The following is a 16,202-nucleotide window of genomic DNA, read 5'->3' as shown; positions in this document are numbered from 1 at the left end:
TTACTATCTCCCCACTTCACAACTGCCCCCTGCCAAATATGGTTTTAAATTATCATTCATTAAAGGGCAAGTTATCAAAAATCATTACCTTCCTCTGAAATTATTGGTGATTTTTAATCATATTCTTAAAAGGCAAGCATCTAGGTGATGTCTAAGGAGGTAAACTGTGTATGTGGTCAGGGGAACTGCTGTTCCCCTGAAGGTCAGCATTGTCTTTAGCTTTATTTGTTATATTACATTAAGTAGATCAAAACATAGAGCTGATCTAGACTAATAATTTAATTTATAGAAAACACAATTATTTGTGTCTTCTACCTCCTCACCTTTCTTTTGATAGTGTTTCACAGGCCTGAGAGTATGGAATGCGTGTGAAAAGGATAATCTTTCCTCTTTTGGAAAAAGAATTTACATAAGCAGCCTAACTTGTCTACTGAAAAGTATGACTTATAGTTGTGGAAAATACTAATAACACTCCATTTACTTTGTAGTATTAATTATAGTAGTAATTATATCATATTCATTTCTGGGTTAGGAGGCTTTAAGGAACACAAAACATAACTACTGGGATCACCATGCTGGATATAGAGGCAAAAAAAAAATAAGCATAAAAATTTCTGTAAAATAGGTGCTCTCCGGTGGCGCAGCAGTTGAGCACTGGGTTGCGAAGCTGCCCGCAGCCTCTGCAGCGCCGGTTTGATCCCTGGCCACCGGTGAGGGTCCCACATGGCACACAGACCTCTCCTGCTGCCCGCTGCTCCCCTCAGCAGTGTATTTCGTCTGTCTGCCTGTTCTGTTCCCCGCTCTGACTCTGGTGAATTCTCTCACCCTCCCATGCTTCTGACTGTACCCAGTGCTTGTATAAATAAATAAATCTTTAAAAAAAATCTCTGTAAAATAATAACTGGTCTTTATACTAGACAACAGATTTTCTTTGTTAGGAAATTTGTTTTTGAAAACTCACCATGTAGACTATTGCACATCGACTGACAATAGCAGGGCTAGCCTGGGAAAGAGTGTCCACTTCAAAAATCACTCTTATTTTTTCAGTTAAAGCTATTCTCTCACTATTGGCTAGGCATAACATTCCAGTTTCATCTAGCATAGAGTTTATATTTTCCACCCAAGAGGCATCCATGGGGCCATCTAAGATAATCCACTGCCAATCAAAGTCTAGAGAGAAAAATATTTTTAATGTAACAGAATGATCTCAGTCTTCTTCATTACAATCTTGCACATTTTCTATTTTATTTAGAAAATACTCATTAGAATTTTCATTAAATGAAAATGATAGCCTAGAAAACACTAGGGTGAATGTGTTTATAAGCAGTCTCTATTATCTATTAAAATTAATATTCATGCCATATACTTAATGTACTAGATATTGCTTTGATAGTCTTAGATTGCTTAAAATCTGGATAAGAAACTGATCTATGAATATATCTTTTGTATAATAATATGATTTGCAAGTTTCTCTCTGTCATCCAGGAACATACTTAAGATATGCTGCCTCTGGGAAATAGCAAACAGAAGTAAGAGCCCTTCGAAAAAAGAAGGAAATAAACAGACTTAAGAGCATTTTACATTGGGAACCCACTTACCTCTCTTTCCACATTTATATCCATTTAGAAAATATGGATCAGGATGTGGGGGGCCATGAATGGTTTACCACAGATGAAGATAAAAGTTAAGCCCTGATGATAAGCATCCCAGAAGAACAGGAGAGCAGAGCCAGGATCCAGGTGCCACCACTGTAAAATGCTCTTAAGTCTGTTTATTTCCTTCTTTTTTCAAAGGGCTCTTACTTCTGTTTGCTATTGCCCAGAGGCAGCATATCTTAAATATGTTCCTGGATGACAGAGAGGAACTCGCAAATCATATTATTATACAAAAGATATATTCATAGATCAGTTTCTTATCCAGATTTTAAGCAATCTAAGACTATCAAAGCAATATTTAGTGCATTAAGTATATGGTATGACTCTGACTGGCTGAAATACCTGTCTTGGGCAGTCTCAAAATCCCATTAAGGAAATTTATTATTTGCAATCACTGTACTCTCCCAAGCCAAATACCAAAAAGTGGCATGCAAAGCTTCATGGATTCTAAGAAAGCAGGCACAATAGTGGAAGTCTCTGTTTCAGAGTCTGGAGTAGATATGGCACACATGTTGATCCCGTAGGTCTGACGTGGAATAAAGGAAGCAATGGTTGGGCTTCTGCAGTAAGCCATCTGCTCCGGCTGGTGAGGCACTCGTCATGCACACTCTCCATTTCCCTGGTTCATGGCAGAGTGTAGGGTGTATAATGTGTGTACCATTCATTTTAGATGAATATGCTTGCATTGTGTGATTGGGCCTGGGAATGTGGATGTCTGGAGTCCTACTTCCAAGGCCATACTGTTGTAGTCACTACGCTGCTACTCACTCCACACCTTTAATGTCATTCTACCTTTAACATATTTTGGTTCTTGTGAGACAAAAATGATCCTTTATTAACTGAAAGATCTATATAAGTCCAAGCATTTAGATAACATAATTATATACATCTAAACTGCAGTATAGTATATGGTCATACTACACAAATTTAAAATAAATACATTAGAAAAATACAAATAGTACAAGAACAAAATATCACTGATTGATAAATGTTCTTAAAAATACAAGTAAAGCAGCTGTTGGTTCAATTTATCTTCAATGTTGATTAGTCATCTTTTCCAAATTTAATGTTAATACTTACTTTCTGGAATTTTACCATCTTTCTCTATCTTCTCAAAAATATTATCATTACTATTTGCTGTATCAATGGATTGAAGTTTGAAAACCTAAAACATGCAATCGATTATATTAAATTTTTATAGTATATTGATACTTTCTTGAGTGAAAAAGTATGAAAGGCAGATATCAACATATACCCAGCACAGTAAAATATATCAGATTTGTGACTACAGGTCATTTCCTTTCAGAAAATACCTTTAAGTTTTTTTGTTTTTCCCATAAAGATAGTACACACTTATTGAATAATGTTTTAACAAGTAACAAAGCACAAAAAGATAAACATGGCCCAAGGTGCTGCCAGAGAAGTTTCCTTGCTTCATTCTGCAGAGTGTCATCTATAGAGGAAGCAGACAGACACTACACCCAGAGAGTCCCGTGGTCTGGGACATAACAGGAACACCTCCTGGACATCAGAAATCAGCACAGACTACTCTAGAGGGCCATGAAGGAGACTAGTGTTTCATTCAATAAGAAGTAGGGAGGAAAGAACGCCTGGAGACAGGTCTGGGGAGGGAAGCCATGGTAAGAACTACAGCACTGCTCTTGTCAGTGACCCCAGACGGGGACAGCAAAATGAGGTGGGGGCACACACCTTTCCTGAGGGGAGCTACATTCGGAGAAACTGGGGTGCTTCATACAGGCTGGGTTCCCGTGAAAAGAACATGGACAGTACATGGAACTGAGCCCCAATCCTCAGCCTCTCCAGGACTGGTACTGACCCAGTGAACAGCACTGACAGCACAAAGACTACAGGATCTGAGGTCTGAAACATGAGAGGGATAGCGACAGTGCCAGGAACACAAGTCCGCCCTCACCTCCAGCACATTTATACCAGCAGCTGGGCCTTTCCAGACCCCTCCCCTATCTCTGACCCAGCAGCTGCAAGATCAGGTCTCTGGACCTTAGAAGCCAACAAAGGTCAAAAAACTAAAATGCTAGCCCTTCGAAAAGTAGTAGTAGTTCAAATCTCACAGTGACTGCTGTAGATAGCTTTAAAAAATATATAGAAATCTAAAGCAGCAAAAGGGCAGACCAAAAAAAAAAAAAAAAATTTTCAAAACATGATTCCCTGAAGTCTCAAGACAATAGGAAATAAAGGGAGAAAATAACTATAAATCCAGGGCCGCCCCTGGTGGCACAGGCGGTTGAGCGCAGCGCTGTGAAGCTGTCCGCAGCCTCTGCAGCGCCAGTTCAATCCCGGCGGGCTGGCGAGGGTACCACATGGTGCAGCAGACCTCTCCTGTCTCGCCCACTGTTCCCCTCAACAGTGTATTTTGTCAGTCTGCATGTTCTGCTCCCTGCTCTGTCTCAGGTGAATCCTCTCACCCTCCTGCGAATCTGGGCTGTACCCTGGTTCATGCATAAATAAATAAATAAATCTTTAAAAAAAAAAACTATAGGGCCTCCCCGGTGGCGCAGCGGTTGAGCGCTGGGTTGCGAAGCTGCCCGCAGCCTCTGCGATGCCGGTTGGATCCCCGGCTGCTCCCCCGCCACCGGAGGAGGGTCCCTCATGGCGCGCAGACCTCTCCTGCCGGCCCGCTGCTCCCCTCAGCAGTGTAATTCGGTCCTTCTGCCTGCTCTGCTCCCCGCTCTGGCTCTGGTGAATTCTCTCACCCTCCCGCGCTTCTGAATGTACCCAGTGCTTGTATAAACAAACAAACAAAACAAAATAAATAAATAAATAAAAAACATGCCTCTATTAAAAAAAAATATAAATCCAATAATAAAGACATTGACTATTTCATCTTCCTATCAGAGAAAGTTAAAACTTGCCATAATAAAGGCAAAGAGCTAGAAGATAATGCAGAAAAACAAGTCAAAGTGAAACAAGAAGGATGAAGCGCAGGCAAGCACCCTCGAAAGGCAAATATCCTTAACTTCATTCAGAAAAGGGAGTAACAGACATACAACAAAATTCAGAAAAACAAATGAATGACCTGAGAAATAAAATGAGTGAACACAATAAAATCAGCAACATAAATATCCTATTATTTGAGAACTTAAAAATGTTTTTTCTTAAACGATTCTTGCATCAATGAGGAAATGAAACATACATTCAGAAGAGCTACAAACTAAATTCTAAAGGTAGTGAAAAGAAACTAGCTCTTCTAGATATTAAAATATATTGTAAAGCTATTGTAATTAAAATTGTGTCATTTTGTTATGTAAATGGAGAGGCAGAAAAAAGAATGTAGAAATACCTATATACATATGGTATTTATAATCATGTCATATTAGTGGGAAAGAGATGAATTTTCAATTGTCAGAACAATATTCCATCTGAGAAAAAAATTCAGTCACTTACACAAAATAAAATAAAGAGGTCTAAAATTTAAAGGTGTTTATTTTATGTCTGCAATTGAGTAACCTACAACGTACCAGAATAACCTTAGATTAGGGAAAGCTGTGACTGAAAACCTAGACTGTACAAAAGACTGTATTTATAAGATTATTTTCATGGATTGCAGAAAATAAGTATAACACAGTTCAAAAATAAATGATTACTTTTCAAGACAGAAAATATTTTAAGTCAATATCAAAAACAGCAACAACACAATAAAATTTTTTGTTTCCTTAGAATAAATTATTAGAGCATATTTTTAAAAGTTAAAATAGCTAGTTAAAAATCTCAATATGCAGCCACTAAATTAATCCTAGATGTATATGAACTTCTATTTCACAGCCTTGTGATTATGGCATATCATTAGAAAAACTACTAATAAGCTTGGTTCAAAATACCATCTTTTTGTTAGTATATTTTAGCTAATGAAATAAATGTACTAGTAATCTCTACTCGTTAATAATGATAACACAACTTTCCAAGTGTGTTTTTTCTATTCATATTTATTCCTTGATAAATTTTATATCAAATATTTTATTCATCTTAATGAAGTTTTTCAAACCCCATTATTTTGTAAGGTATATTGGTGGTGCCAGAATCAGAAGGGTATCCTCCACTTACAGATAATCAAGTATTCCTTGTCATTTTTCTTTTTTCAAACTGATATTTTAAATTTATTTTTATGTGGGTAAAGCATCTAATAATTCTTTAATAATATTTAGATAAACAACAAAACAATCCCCAATAATCAAATAAAAATACTCATTCCAAACTAAACTTACATTAGATTTATGCAGTCCTTGGAGGAAGTGTTTCTTTGAGTAATTTTCAGTGTTTGAATGCACATAATTTCGAATTGTTGCTGATAATAATCCATCAGTCCATTCCATAGTATTAGACTCCAACTGTCCATATAACTCATTAAGAGTGATACACTTTGGATTTAAAACACAAACATCTACTTTTCCTTTTCTTCCTGCAAACTGAGAAAAATCCAGTGTAGTTTCCAAAGTACAATTAGTTGATTTTTTTTTACACTGTTATTACCAAAAGATTTTAGGAGAGATCTTTTACCCTAAAGAAAGATTCTCAATAAAGGTGGCAGGATAAATAGGAATAGGAAAAATAGACTTATTGAGTAAAATTAGCGAGAACAGTCAAATGATTATTTTTTTAAGACTGTTAAATATTATAAATGCTGTTGTTTTTCAAAAATGAGGGTAATACACTGTGCCTCACCCAAGAACACAATATATTAGCTGAGATGTGGTGGGTTTTTTTTTAATTTTTTTATCTTATTTTTTAAGACTTTTACTTTTTATTTATACAAGCACTGGGGTACAGGCCAGAGGCACGGGAGGGTGAGAAAATCCACCAGAGACAGAGCAGGGAGCAGAACAGGCAAAAGGACTGAAGTACACTGCTGAGGAGAGCAGTGGGAGAGACTGGAGAGGTCTGCCTCGACATGTGGGAATTTCCCTGGCCGGCCAGGAATCGAACCGGTGTGGCAGAAAAGCTGCAGACAGCTTCACAGCACTGTGCTCAACCCACTGCGCCACTGGGGAGGCCCCTGAGATGTGGTGTTTTTGGAGCAAGGGTTGGATATAAATGTAAGGGACGATTTTATTTGCAACATTTTAACAAATCTTGGGCTGTCAGGAGAACTGGTGTCTGGTCTATCTCAGATTTCTGGAGGAAAAATGGCAGGTACTTCTTGTGAAGGGGGCAGGAAGACAACAGGGACCCTCAGAAGCTGAAGACAAGAGATTATGGCTAGAGACATAAAATAGACCAGAGAGACATGATGGTAGGAATTGGTGGGAAATTAATACATTCAAATGCAACTGTGTCTAGAGGGTAACTGTGAGTGCCACACACAGCGCCAGTCAAGATGTGTGTCCAGAAAAGACCTGAAAAGAACTTAGACCTCACCTTAGACTAACCCTTAGGTTCAGGGCAGTGAACAACTACTTTAGTAAAGAGCAAAGAAAAACCACAAACTGATAAAACCCATCGAAGCTCAGCCATTGTACATATTAGAAAAGTCTTTAATTGTCTTGAATATGTTCAAACAGTTGAAGAAACCATGGCCAAAGAACTCAAGGAAATATGAGAAAAACTAGAGAATAGAATAGCTAGAAACTGTAAAAAGAAACCAAATAAATTATGAAGCTAAAAATACAACAGCTGAAATAAAAAAATCAACACAGGTACTACATTAAAAATTAAACAGACAGAGAAAAGACACAGCAAATTTGAAGATCAGGTTAATGAGATCATCCAGACAGGAGTCACCCTAAATAACAGAGATGAGGGCCTCCCCGGTGGCGCAGCGGTTGAGCGCTGGGTTGCGAAGCTGCCCGCGGCCTCTGCGGCGCCGGTTCGATCCCCGGCTGCTCCCCGGCCACCAGAGGAGGGTCCCGCATGGCGCGCAGACCTCTCCTGCCGCCCGCTGCTCCCCTCAGCAGTGTACTTCGGTCCTTCTGCCTGCTCTGCTCCCCGCTCTGGCTCTGGTGAATTCTCTCACCCTCCCGCGCTTCTGACTGTACCCAGTGCATGTATAAACAAAAACAAACAAATAAAGAAAGAAAGAAAGAAAACGTGCCTCTATATATATATATATATATATATATATATATATATATAAAAAAAAAAACTAAAAAAAAAAAAAAAAATAACAGAGATGAAATACACATTCTCCAACTGCAATGGTATAAAACTAGAAATCAATAACAAAAAAAAAGGAAATTCTGCAAATAAGTCACAATCAATGGCAATCAATGGCTCAGAGAACAAATAGCTAGGGAATTGAGATAACAGAAAATGAAAACAAAACATAACCAAACTTACAGGAAGCAGGAATGAAGTTCGAGGAGGAAAAATTATGGCTGATAATTAGGGTAATTATGGTTATCTTAAAACAAAAAAACTAATTAAAATGAGAGGATTATTAATAAATTATAGTGTAGTCATATATTAGAACACAGTCATTTAAATAACATTGTGAGGCATATTTAATGCCATCAGTTTAATTCTCAAGATATAAAATTAAGTGAGAATACCAATATTACAAATATTGAGATCACTTATATGCAGTATGATCTCAATTTTTTTAAGACTTATTTACCATAGAAAAATAAAAGAAATATGGAAAATGTTTGCAGTCATCCTCTCTAGGTTATTAAAATTAACTATTCACAGTTCATTAATTACTTATATTTCCAAATTCTTCACCATTGTACAACCTGTGTTGTAAATTAAAAAGTGTTTTGGTAAGGTATCAGAATAAAAACAAATATATAGACCAATGGACTAGAACTGAGAGGCACAAAATACACCACCACATATATGAGCAGTTAAACTTCAACCAAAAAGTTGAGACAATACAGTGGCAAAAGGAAAACCTCGTCAACAAGTGGTGCCAGGAAACTGGCTGGGAGAAGATATTTGCTCTTCATGCATCTATTAAGAGCATAATATTCAAAAATACATAAACTCACACAACTCAACCAAAAAAACAAACAACCCAACCAAAAGATGGGCAGAGGATTTGAATGGACATTTCCCCAGAGGATATTCAGATGGCTAATGGGCACATGATAAAAGTGTTCATTTATTGGGCCTCCCCTCCCCGGTGGCGTAGCATTTGAACGCTGGGTTGCGAAGCTGCCTGCAGCCTCTGCAGCACCGGTTCGATCCCCCGCTGCTCCCCTGCCACCGGAGGAGGGTCCCACATGGTGCACAGACCTCTCCTGCCGCCCACTGCTCCCCTCAGCAGTGTACTTCGGTCATTCTGCCTGTTCTGCTCCCCGCTCTGGCTCGGTGAATTCTCTCACCCTCCCATGCTGCTGACTGTACCCAGTGCTTCCATAAATAAATAAATAAATCTTAATAAATAAATAACTTAAAAAATAATTTAAAAAAAAATGTTCATTTATTATTAGAGAAATGCAAGTCAGATCCACAATGAGAGCCTCCCTGGTGGCACAGGGATTAAGTCTCAGCACTATGAAGCTAGGTTTGATCCCTGGCCAGGGAGGTGACCCACAGGGTGCAGCAGACCTCTCCTGTCTCTCCTGCTGCTCCCCTCAGCAGTGTATTTCAGTCGACCTGCCTGTTCTGCTCCCCACTCTGTCTCTGGTGAATCCACTCACTCTCTCACCTTTCTGGCCTGCATGCCAGCTCTTGATTGCATAAATAAATAAAATAAATAAAATCTAAAAAAAAAAAAAAAAAACACCAAAACCACAGAGACACCACTTCAAACCTCGGGATGGAATTTTTTTTAAGATGTATTTATTTATGCATACAAGAACTGGGGTGCGGGCCAGATGTGCGGGAGGGTGAGAGGATTCAACACAGACAGAGTGGGGAGCAGAACAGGCAGAGTGACTGAAATACACTGCTGAGGGGAGCAGTGGGTGCGAGTCAGGAGAGGTCTGCTGCACCATGTGGGTAGCTCCCTCCTGGGCCTGGGATCCAACTCATGCTGCAGTGGTTTTGGATAGCTTCATAGCACTGTGCTTAATCCCTTGCGCCACCAGGGAAGCAGAGAATTTCTTGGTAGTATGCTAATTCTATATTTAGCTTTTGAGTTTGAGAGCAGCAGTACCATATTACCACAAATGATGTTATCAAGTTGGCTATTTTCCACATCACAGAAACTTGATGTGGGTTTTTTTTTCTATTCTAGTGGGTGTAAAATAGAATTTCAAAGTGTATTTGTATTTCCTTAATAACATACAGATATTTAACATGTGTTCATGTGGTTACTGGCTATTTGTAAATCTTCTTTGGAGAAATGTCTATTTACCTTTTTGTTCATTTTTAATTTGAATGGTTTGCTTTTTTTGTTGGTGAAAGAATGAGGTGACTAAATACAAAAGATACACAATTAAATAGTACACTAGCAATTACCAGTTTGAGATTCAAATAAAAAAATCCCATTTACTGCAATGATTCCTAACTATAAAATTCCTAATGATAAATTTAATAAGAACATATTCAGTAAGGAAAACATAAAATGTTACTACAGTATAAAATAATATGGAAATGAGAAATATTTTATTTTGCAGAACATTTACCTGTGAACTACGTTGCAGTTGTTCAATTGACAAGAAATCTACAACTGGTAAGTGTATTAATGCTTTTTCTAAAATTCTTCTGACTGCTGTCTTTCCTCCACCTGTTGGACCCACTAACATCACACCAACATAATTCTAAAAAAAAAAATTGCATATTATGGTTTAATCGTACTTTACTTATGGTTCCAGAAAACTGAAATCTGCAGGTTCTTATTTACAAATATGTCAAAAACTATACTTTTGAACTCCTTCAAATTATCATTCAAACAATATTCTCTTTTTTTTTAAATAAATTTTATTTTTATATTCTCCATACATTTGCAACCCCACCATTCTGACCCCAATCCCTCCCCTCCCACCCCCCACTCCCCAAAAACTGTCTCTGGTTCATAGTTTTTTGTTGATTTTGATTTTCACTTTCTTATAGTTATTCATTTTCCTGGTCCCTTATTTAAGTTCTCTAGATTCCTGCTATGAATGAGACCATCCGGTATTTTTCTTTTTCTTTCTGGCTTATTTCGCTGAGCATGATCCCTTCCAGCGCCATCCATGTTGCTGCAAATTGCATGTGTTTATCTTTTTTGAATGCTGAGTAATATTCCATGGTATATATGTACCACATCTTCTTGATCCAGTCATCTATTTTTGGGCATTTGGGCTGTTTCCAAAGCTTAGTATTGTAAATAGTGCTGCTATAAACATAGGGGTGCGGGTGTTCTTTGGAATTAATGTTTCTGTGTCCTTTGGGTAAATACCTAGGAGTGGAATTGCTGGATCATATGGAAGCTCAATGTTTAGTAGGTCCAGAAATCTCCACACAGCTTTCCATAGTGGTTGGACCAGTTTGCACTCCCACCAACAGTGCAGGAGAGTTCCTTTCTCTCCACATGCTCGCCAACATTTGTTGTTGTGTTTTTTTAATATGTGCCATTCTCACTGGTGTAAGATGGTATCTCATGGTAGTTTTGATTTGCATTTCCCTGATTACAAGTGATGTTGAACATTTTTCATATGCCTGTTGGCCATTTGCATTTCCTCTTCAGAGAAGTTTCTTTTTAGCTCTTCTGCCCATTTTTTGACAGGATTATTTTCTTTGTTGTTGTTGAGTCTCATCAACTCTTTGCAGATTTTTGTGATCAGTCCTTTATCATTAGTGTTGTGTGCAAAAATGTTCTCCCAGTGGGTGGGGTTTGTCTTTGTTTTTGTTATTGTCTCTTTTGCTGTGCAGAAGCTCTTTAATTTGATGTAATCCTAGATGTTTATCTTTGCCTTCACTATCACTGCTTTGGGTGATGTGTCTGTAAAGATGTCTTTGATGTGCATATCACGTAGTGTTTCGCCTATATTTCCTTCTATGTATTTTATGGTTTCAGGTCTTATGTCTAGTTCTTTAATCCATTTGGAGTTGATTTTTGTGTATGGTGTGTGGTAGTGGTCAAGCTTCATTCTTTTGCATGTAGCGACCCAGTTTTCCCAGCACCATTTATTAAACAGACGTTCTTTGCTCCAATGCATAGTCTTTGCTCCTTTGTCAAAGATTAGTTGATCTGTGGGTTTATTTCTGGATTTTCTATTTGATTCCATTGGTCTGTATGTCTGTTCTTGTTCCAATACCATGCAGTTTTGATGATTATGGCTTTGTAGTATAGTTTGAAGTCTGGGAGTGTGATGCCTCCATTCTCTTCTTTTCTTTTCAGTAGAGCTTTGGCTATTCAGGGTTTTTGGTGATTCCATATGAATTTCATCAATAATTGTTGTATTTCTTTGAAGAATGACATTGAGATTTTTATTGGAATAGCATTGAATCTGTATATTGCTTTTGGTAGGATGGCCATTTTAATAATGTTTATTCTTCCAATCCATGAGCAGGGGATGTCTTTCCATTTCTTTGTGTCTTCTTCTATTTCTTTTAACAGTGTTTTATAGTTTTCTTTGTATAGGTCCTTTACCTCTTTTGTTAGATTTATTCCCAAATATTTGATTTTTTTTGTTTTGATAATAAAAGGGATTTTTTTTTTATTTCTTCTTCTTCAGATTTATTGTTTGTGTATAGGAAGGCTACTGACTTTTGCGTGTTGATTTTGTATCCTGCCACTTTACTGAACTGATTGATGAGTTGAATTCATTTTTCTGTGGAGTTTTTGGGGTTCTCTATGTATATTATCATATCATCTGCAAATAGTGATAGTTTGACTTCTTTTCCTATTTGGATTCCTTGGATGTCTTTCTCTTGTCTTATTGCTCTGGCTAGGACTTCCAGTATTATATTGAAAAGCAGTGGTGAGAATGGACATCCTTGTCTTGTTCCAGATCTTAATAGAATTGCTTTCAGCTTTTCACCATTGAGAATGATACTGGCTGTTGGCTTGTCATAGATGGCCTTTATGATGTTGAGGTATGTTCCTTGTATCCCAAGAATTTCAAGGGCTTTTATCATGAATGAGTGTTGCACTTTGTCAAAAGCTTTCTCAGCATCTATTGATATTATCATTTGGTTTTTATATTTCTTTTTGTTGATGTGTTGGATAACGCTGATTGCTTTTCGGATGTTAAACCATCCTTGTGTCCCTGGCATGAATCCTACTTGGTCGTGGTGAATTATCTTATGGATACATTTAAACAATATTCTCTTGATCCTGTATTTAAGTTAATGTTAAAATTACCTGGGCCCATGAGTAACCAAATGGATTTGGTCCCAGGCTCTGTCAGATTAAATACGAGTGGTCCCCAGAGTGGCTTACTCATGGGAAATTTCACCAGTAGCCAAGATAATAAACAAGGGGTAAATGTTGTTGGAATGAACTTTTTCAACGTCTCTGACATTTATCACATACCTCTGAGCAAAGGCAGTAAAAGCTTTCTTTAGAACTGTCCTTTCATGAATGTTTGTTTAGCAAACAATTTGAGAAGACAGAAAATTGGAATAAAAAAATAATGTCTCCTTCCTGAACAAAAACTGGGAAAGTTTGCAGGTAGCACCATTATAAGATTGGAAGGTTTCTAATTTGGGGTTCTGCTGATCAAGCTATCTGAATTACCAGTTGATTATACAAGAAAATAGTAAAAATAGCAAAGATGGAAAATTACAATGGGGCAGTGGACATGCTACATAAAATTTGGAGTTTGGCATTTTAGTTTACTAATATAACCATAAGTGAACTTAAAGTTTTAGAGAAATATAATATCCAGATTTTTCAAACGTGGAAAATTCTAACATTAAAACACAAACCATGATAAAGATCAATAGGTTTTACTGCATTAACAATGGTTTCTGCATAACTGCACACCATGATATTTCTAAAAAGCCATGTCAGAGAATGTATTTAGTATTTACAATGCACATAAGCAATAAGAAATACGATATAAAAATACATAATGAAGAGTCTACATATTTACTATGAAATAGATAAACAATCCAGGCCTCCCTGGTGGTGCGCTATGAAACTAGCACCAGCCACTGCAGCATGAGTTCTACCTCTGGTGAGTGAGCTGAGCCATATGTCGCAGCAGATATCTCCTCTCTCACCCGCTGCTCCCCCTCAGCAGTGTATTTCAATCAATCTGCCTGTTCTGCTCCCCACTTTGTCTCTGGTGAATCCTATCACCACCCCGCACCTCTGGCCTACACTCCAGCTCTTGTATGCATAATTAAATAAAGTAAATTGTTAAAAAAAAAAAAACCCAATTGAAAATAGTAAATTACATAATTTGGCAATTCATGGAAAATTCACATGGCTAATAAACATTAAAAAGCACGTGTAATTTCACTACTAATCAGGGAAATGCATGATATGATAGTTTCCCCAATGTTTCATTCACGGAGAGCAGAAAATTCAAACAAGGTGTAGCAATGAAATGCAGAACATTTTATACAACATTTGTAGGGCTTCTCTTACTTACAATTATGTATTAAGAGGGTGTATGTGAATAAGACTCATCTGTTGAAAAATCAGCAAAGGGTCAAGTAACAAAGCCCAGCGAATTAGTCAATATACCTCTTTAATTTGAAGAACATTATAATAGTCATTCATTATTATTGTATTTTTTTCTTTCATCAGTCTATTAAAACCAGAACAAAGAAATGTTAACATGGCATTCTACATTTACCTGAAGTTGATTATAAAACTGCATTATTTTCTCTTTCTGAGCTGGCCATTGTTGTAAGCCCAGTTGTTGGGTTGCAGTTTGTATTACTTTCTAAGAGAAAATAAAAATATTAATTTAAAATCATTGCAAGTTAAACTCAACATATAATCCCACAAAATGTTTCTTAACTAGCTTCCAAATACTGCACTTCAAGACCGTTCTTAATATTTTAGTTTACCAACCGGAGAATGATGACAACTTTTATTACTTTCCCTTTAAAAACACAATCCATATAAAATTTTATGTTCACAGATCCCTGGTAGCAAAAGCACAGACCCTACTCTATGTAAAGATGTACTAAAGGGAATATTATAAAGCAAAAGGAAAACAAATACAGAGGTAACAGTCACCGAAATCACAAAAACTGGAGGAAGTAGTGCTTAACAATGTGGCCCATCAGAATGAATTGAGATCAGACTATATAATGAGCAACAAAAATAGGCCATCATGTACTAACATCAGCAGAACCTTCAAAGAAAAACCAATACAAGTAACATATAAGACAATGAGAATGGAACCTAAACTTAAAAGATGTCAAGAGATAAAAAAACAAAGTCAAAATAAGAAAAAAAGGCAAGTCATTATACTACAATACAAAGTTCACCTTCTGCTATTTACAGGAAACCCAACATACCAACAATGGCAAGCACAGACCTATAAGCAAATGGCCATCCAAAAAGTTAGGAAGACCTATATACACAAGTATTACATTATATAGATGTTTAATTAAAATAAATACTAAGAATACAGATGGGCATTACATCATAATGAAGGGCCTAATACAAAAAGATGATACAATACTTACAAATGCATCAAATGATGGAAAATTAAGGCACACAAGGCAATTATTAATACAACTAAAGAAAGATATTAACAAAACAATAATACCAGGGATTTTAATAACTGCTTACCAAAACATTAACAGCTTACCAAAACTTTGCTCTTTTTGGTTTGAATTGACCCATCTAACCTTAGCAGGGGAATCCCAAAGCACTCCACCCACAGACCCTAATAAAGGCTTGTGCCCCTAATGCTGGCATGTTCTCTCTCTGAACCCTGATTTGACCTCCCTGTGTGGCTCCTCCAGGCATTTAGCATACGCTTCCTCTAGGACTATGAATAATAGTCCCTCAATTTCTCTTGTGATCTTTTGCTAAACTGTGGCTCCCCATCTGCACCCTGTGCCCCACTGTAGAGGCAGGACTGGACACCGAGCAGGTTTTCTGATCCAGCAGACTGGGGTAAAGGAGGAAGGAGACCTGGAGCCCTCAGTGGCTTTTGCAGGCTTTTATTGGGATTTACCAGGTACACAGCAGGCAGGGGTGCTGGGGGGCGGGGAGGCTGGCAGGCCTCCCAACCCCCAGCAAGTTTTTACTCTTTCTGGGCTCTCTGGTGATCTCTGCTGCTCTCATGGTTCTTCATGCTTCTCTGCTGCTTCTCCCATTTGTTCTGCTTCTGCTTCTCTGCTTCTACTGCTTCTCTTCTCTCAGCTTCTGCTGGCGTCCCCGCGATGCCGCCCCTAAAAGCCCAGTCTCAGCCCAGGTGAATCCCATCCACCTATGCCCACACCCTATTCCAGGTGCCCGCCATCAGGCATGCATTCAGGACCGCAGGGTTCTGTCATCTATCCTCATAGCAGGAGGGCAGAAAAGCCTGATACACCCACTTAACAAAGGTTAATCTAAAAGAGTCATAACAAATGGAGATAAGTGCATCTCTATATCTCATATTTTCAGCTGACAAGAGAAAATACTTTCTTATGTGCATATGATATATTGATAAAAATTACTTTAAGTTAGACAATAAAAATCTAAATTACATTGTTAAGGATAAAGATAATACCATTTGGTCATTATAT

At 37.6% G+C, this 16,202-nt stretch overlaps 1 protein-coding gene across 1 annotated transcript in view; it reads right to left on the bottom strand.

Moving 5' to 3' along the window:
• DNAH14 (dynein axonemal heavy chain 14) overlaps positions 1-16,202 on the bottom strand; it is a gene marked incomplete at its 5' end in the record, with an annotated part of 230,846 nt that overhangs the window by 109,734 nt on the left and 104,910 nt on the right. Inside the window, 5 exons of the mRNA XM_084254058.1 lie at positions 962-1,170; positions 2,736-2,820; positions 5,897-6,097; positions 10,199-10,333; positions 14,306-14,395. Of these exons, the coding sequence (XP_084110184.1) occupies positions 962-1,170; positions 2,736-2,820; positions 5,897-6,097; positions 10,199-10,333; positions 14,306-14,395 (720 nt within the window). The remainder of the gene's footprint in view (positions 1-961; positions 1,171-2,735; positions 2,821-5,896; positions 6,098-10,198; positions 10,334-14,305; positions 14,396-16,202) is intronic.

Source organism: Talpa europaea, assembly GCF_964194135.1.
Source record: "Talpa europaea genome assembly, chromosome: 14".
Lineage (NCBI taxonomy): Eukaryota > Metazoa > Chordata > Mammalia > Eulipotyphla > Talpidae > Talpa > Talpa europaea.
This window is presented reverse-complemented; position numbering and strand designations above follow the sequence as displayed.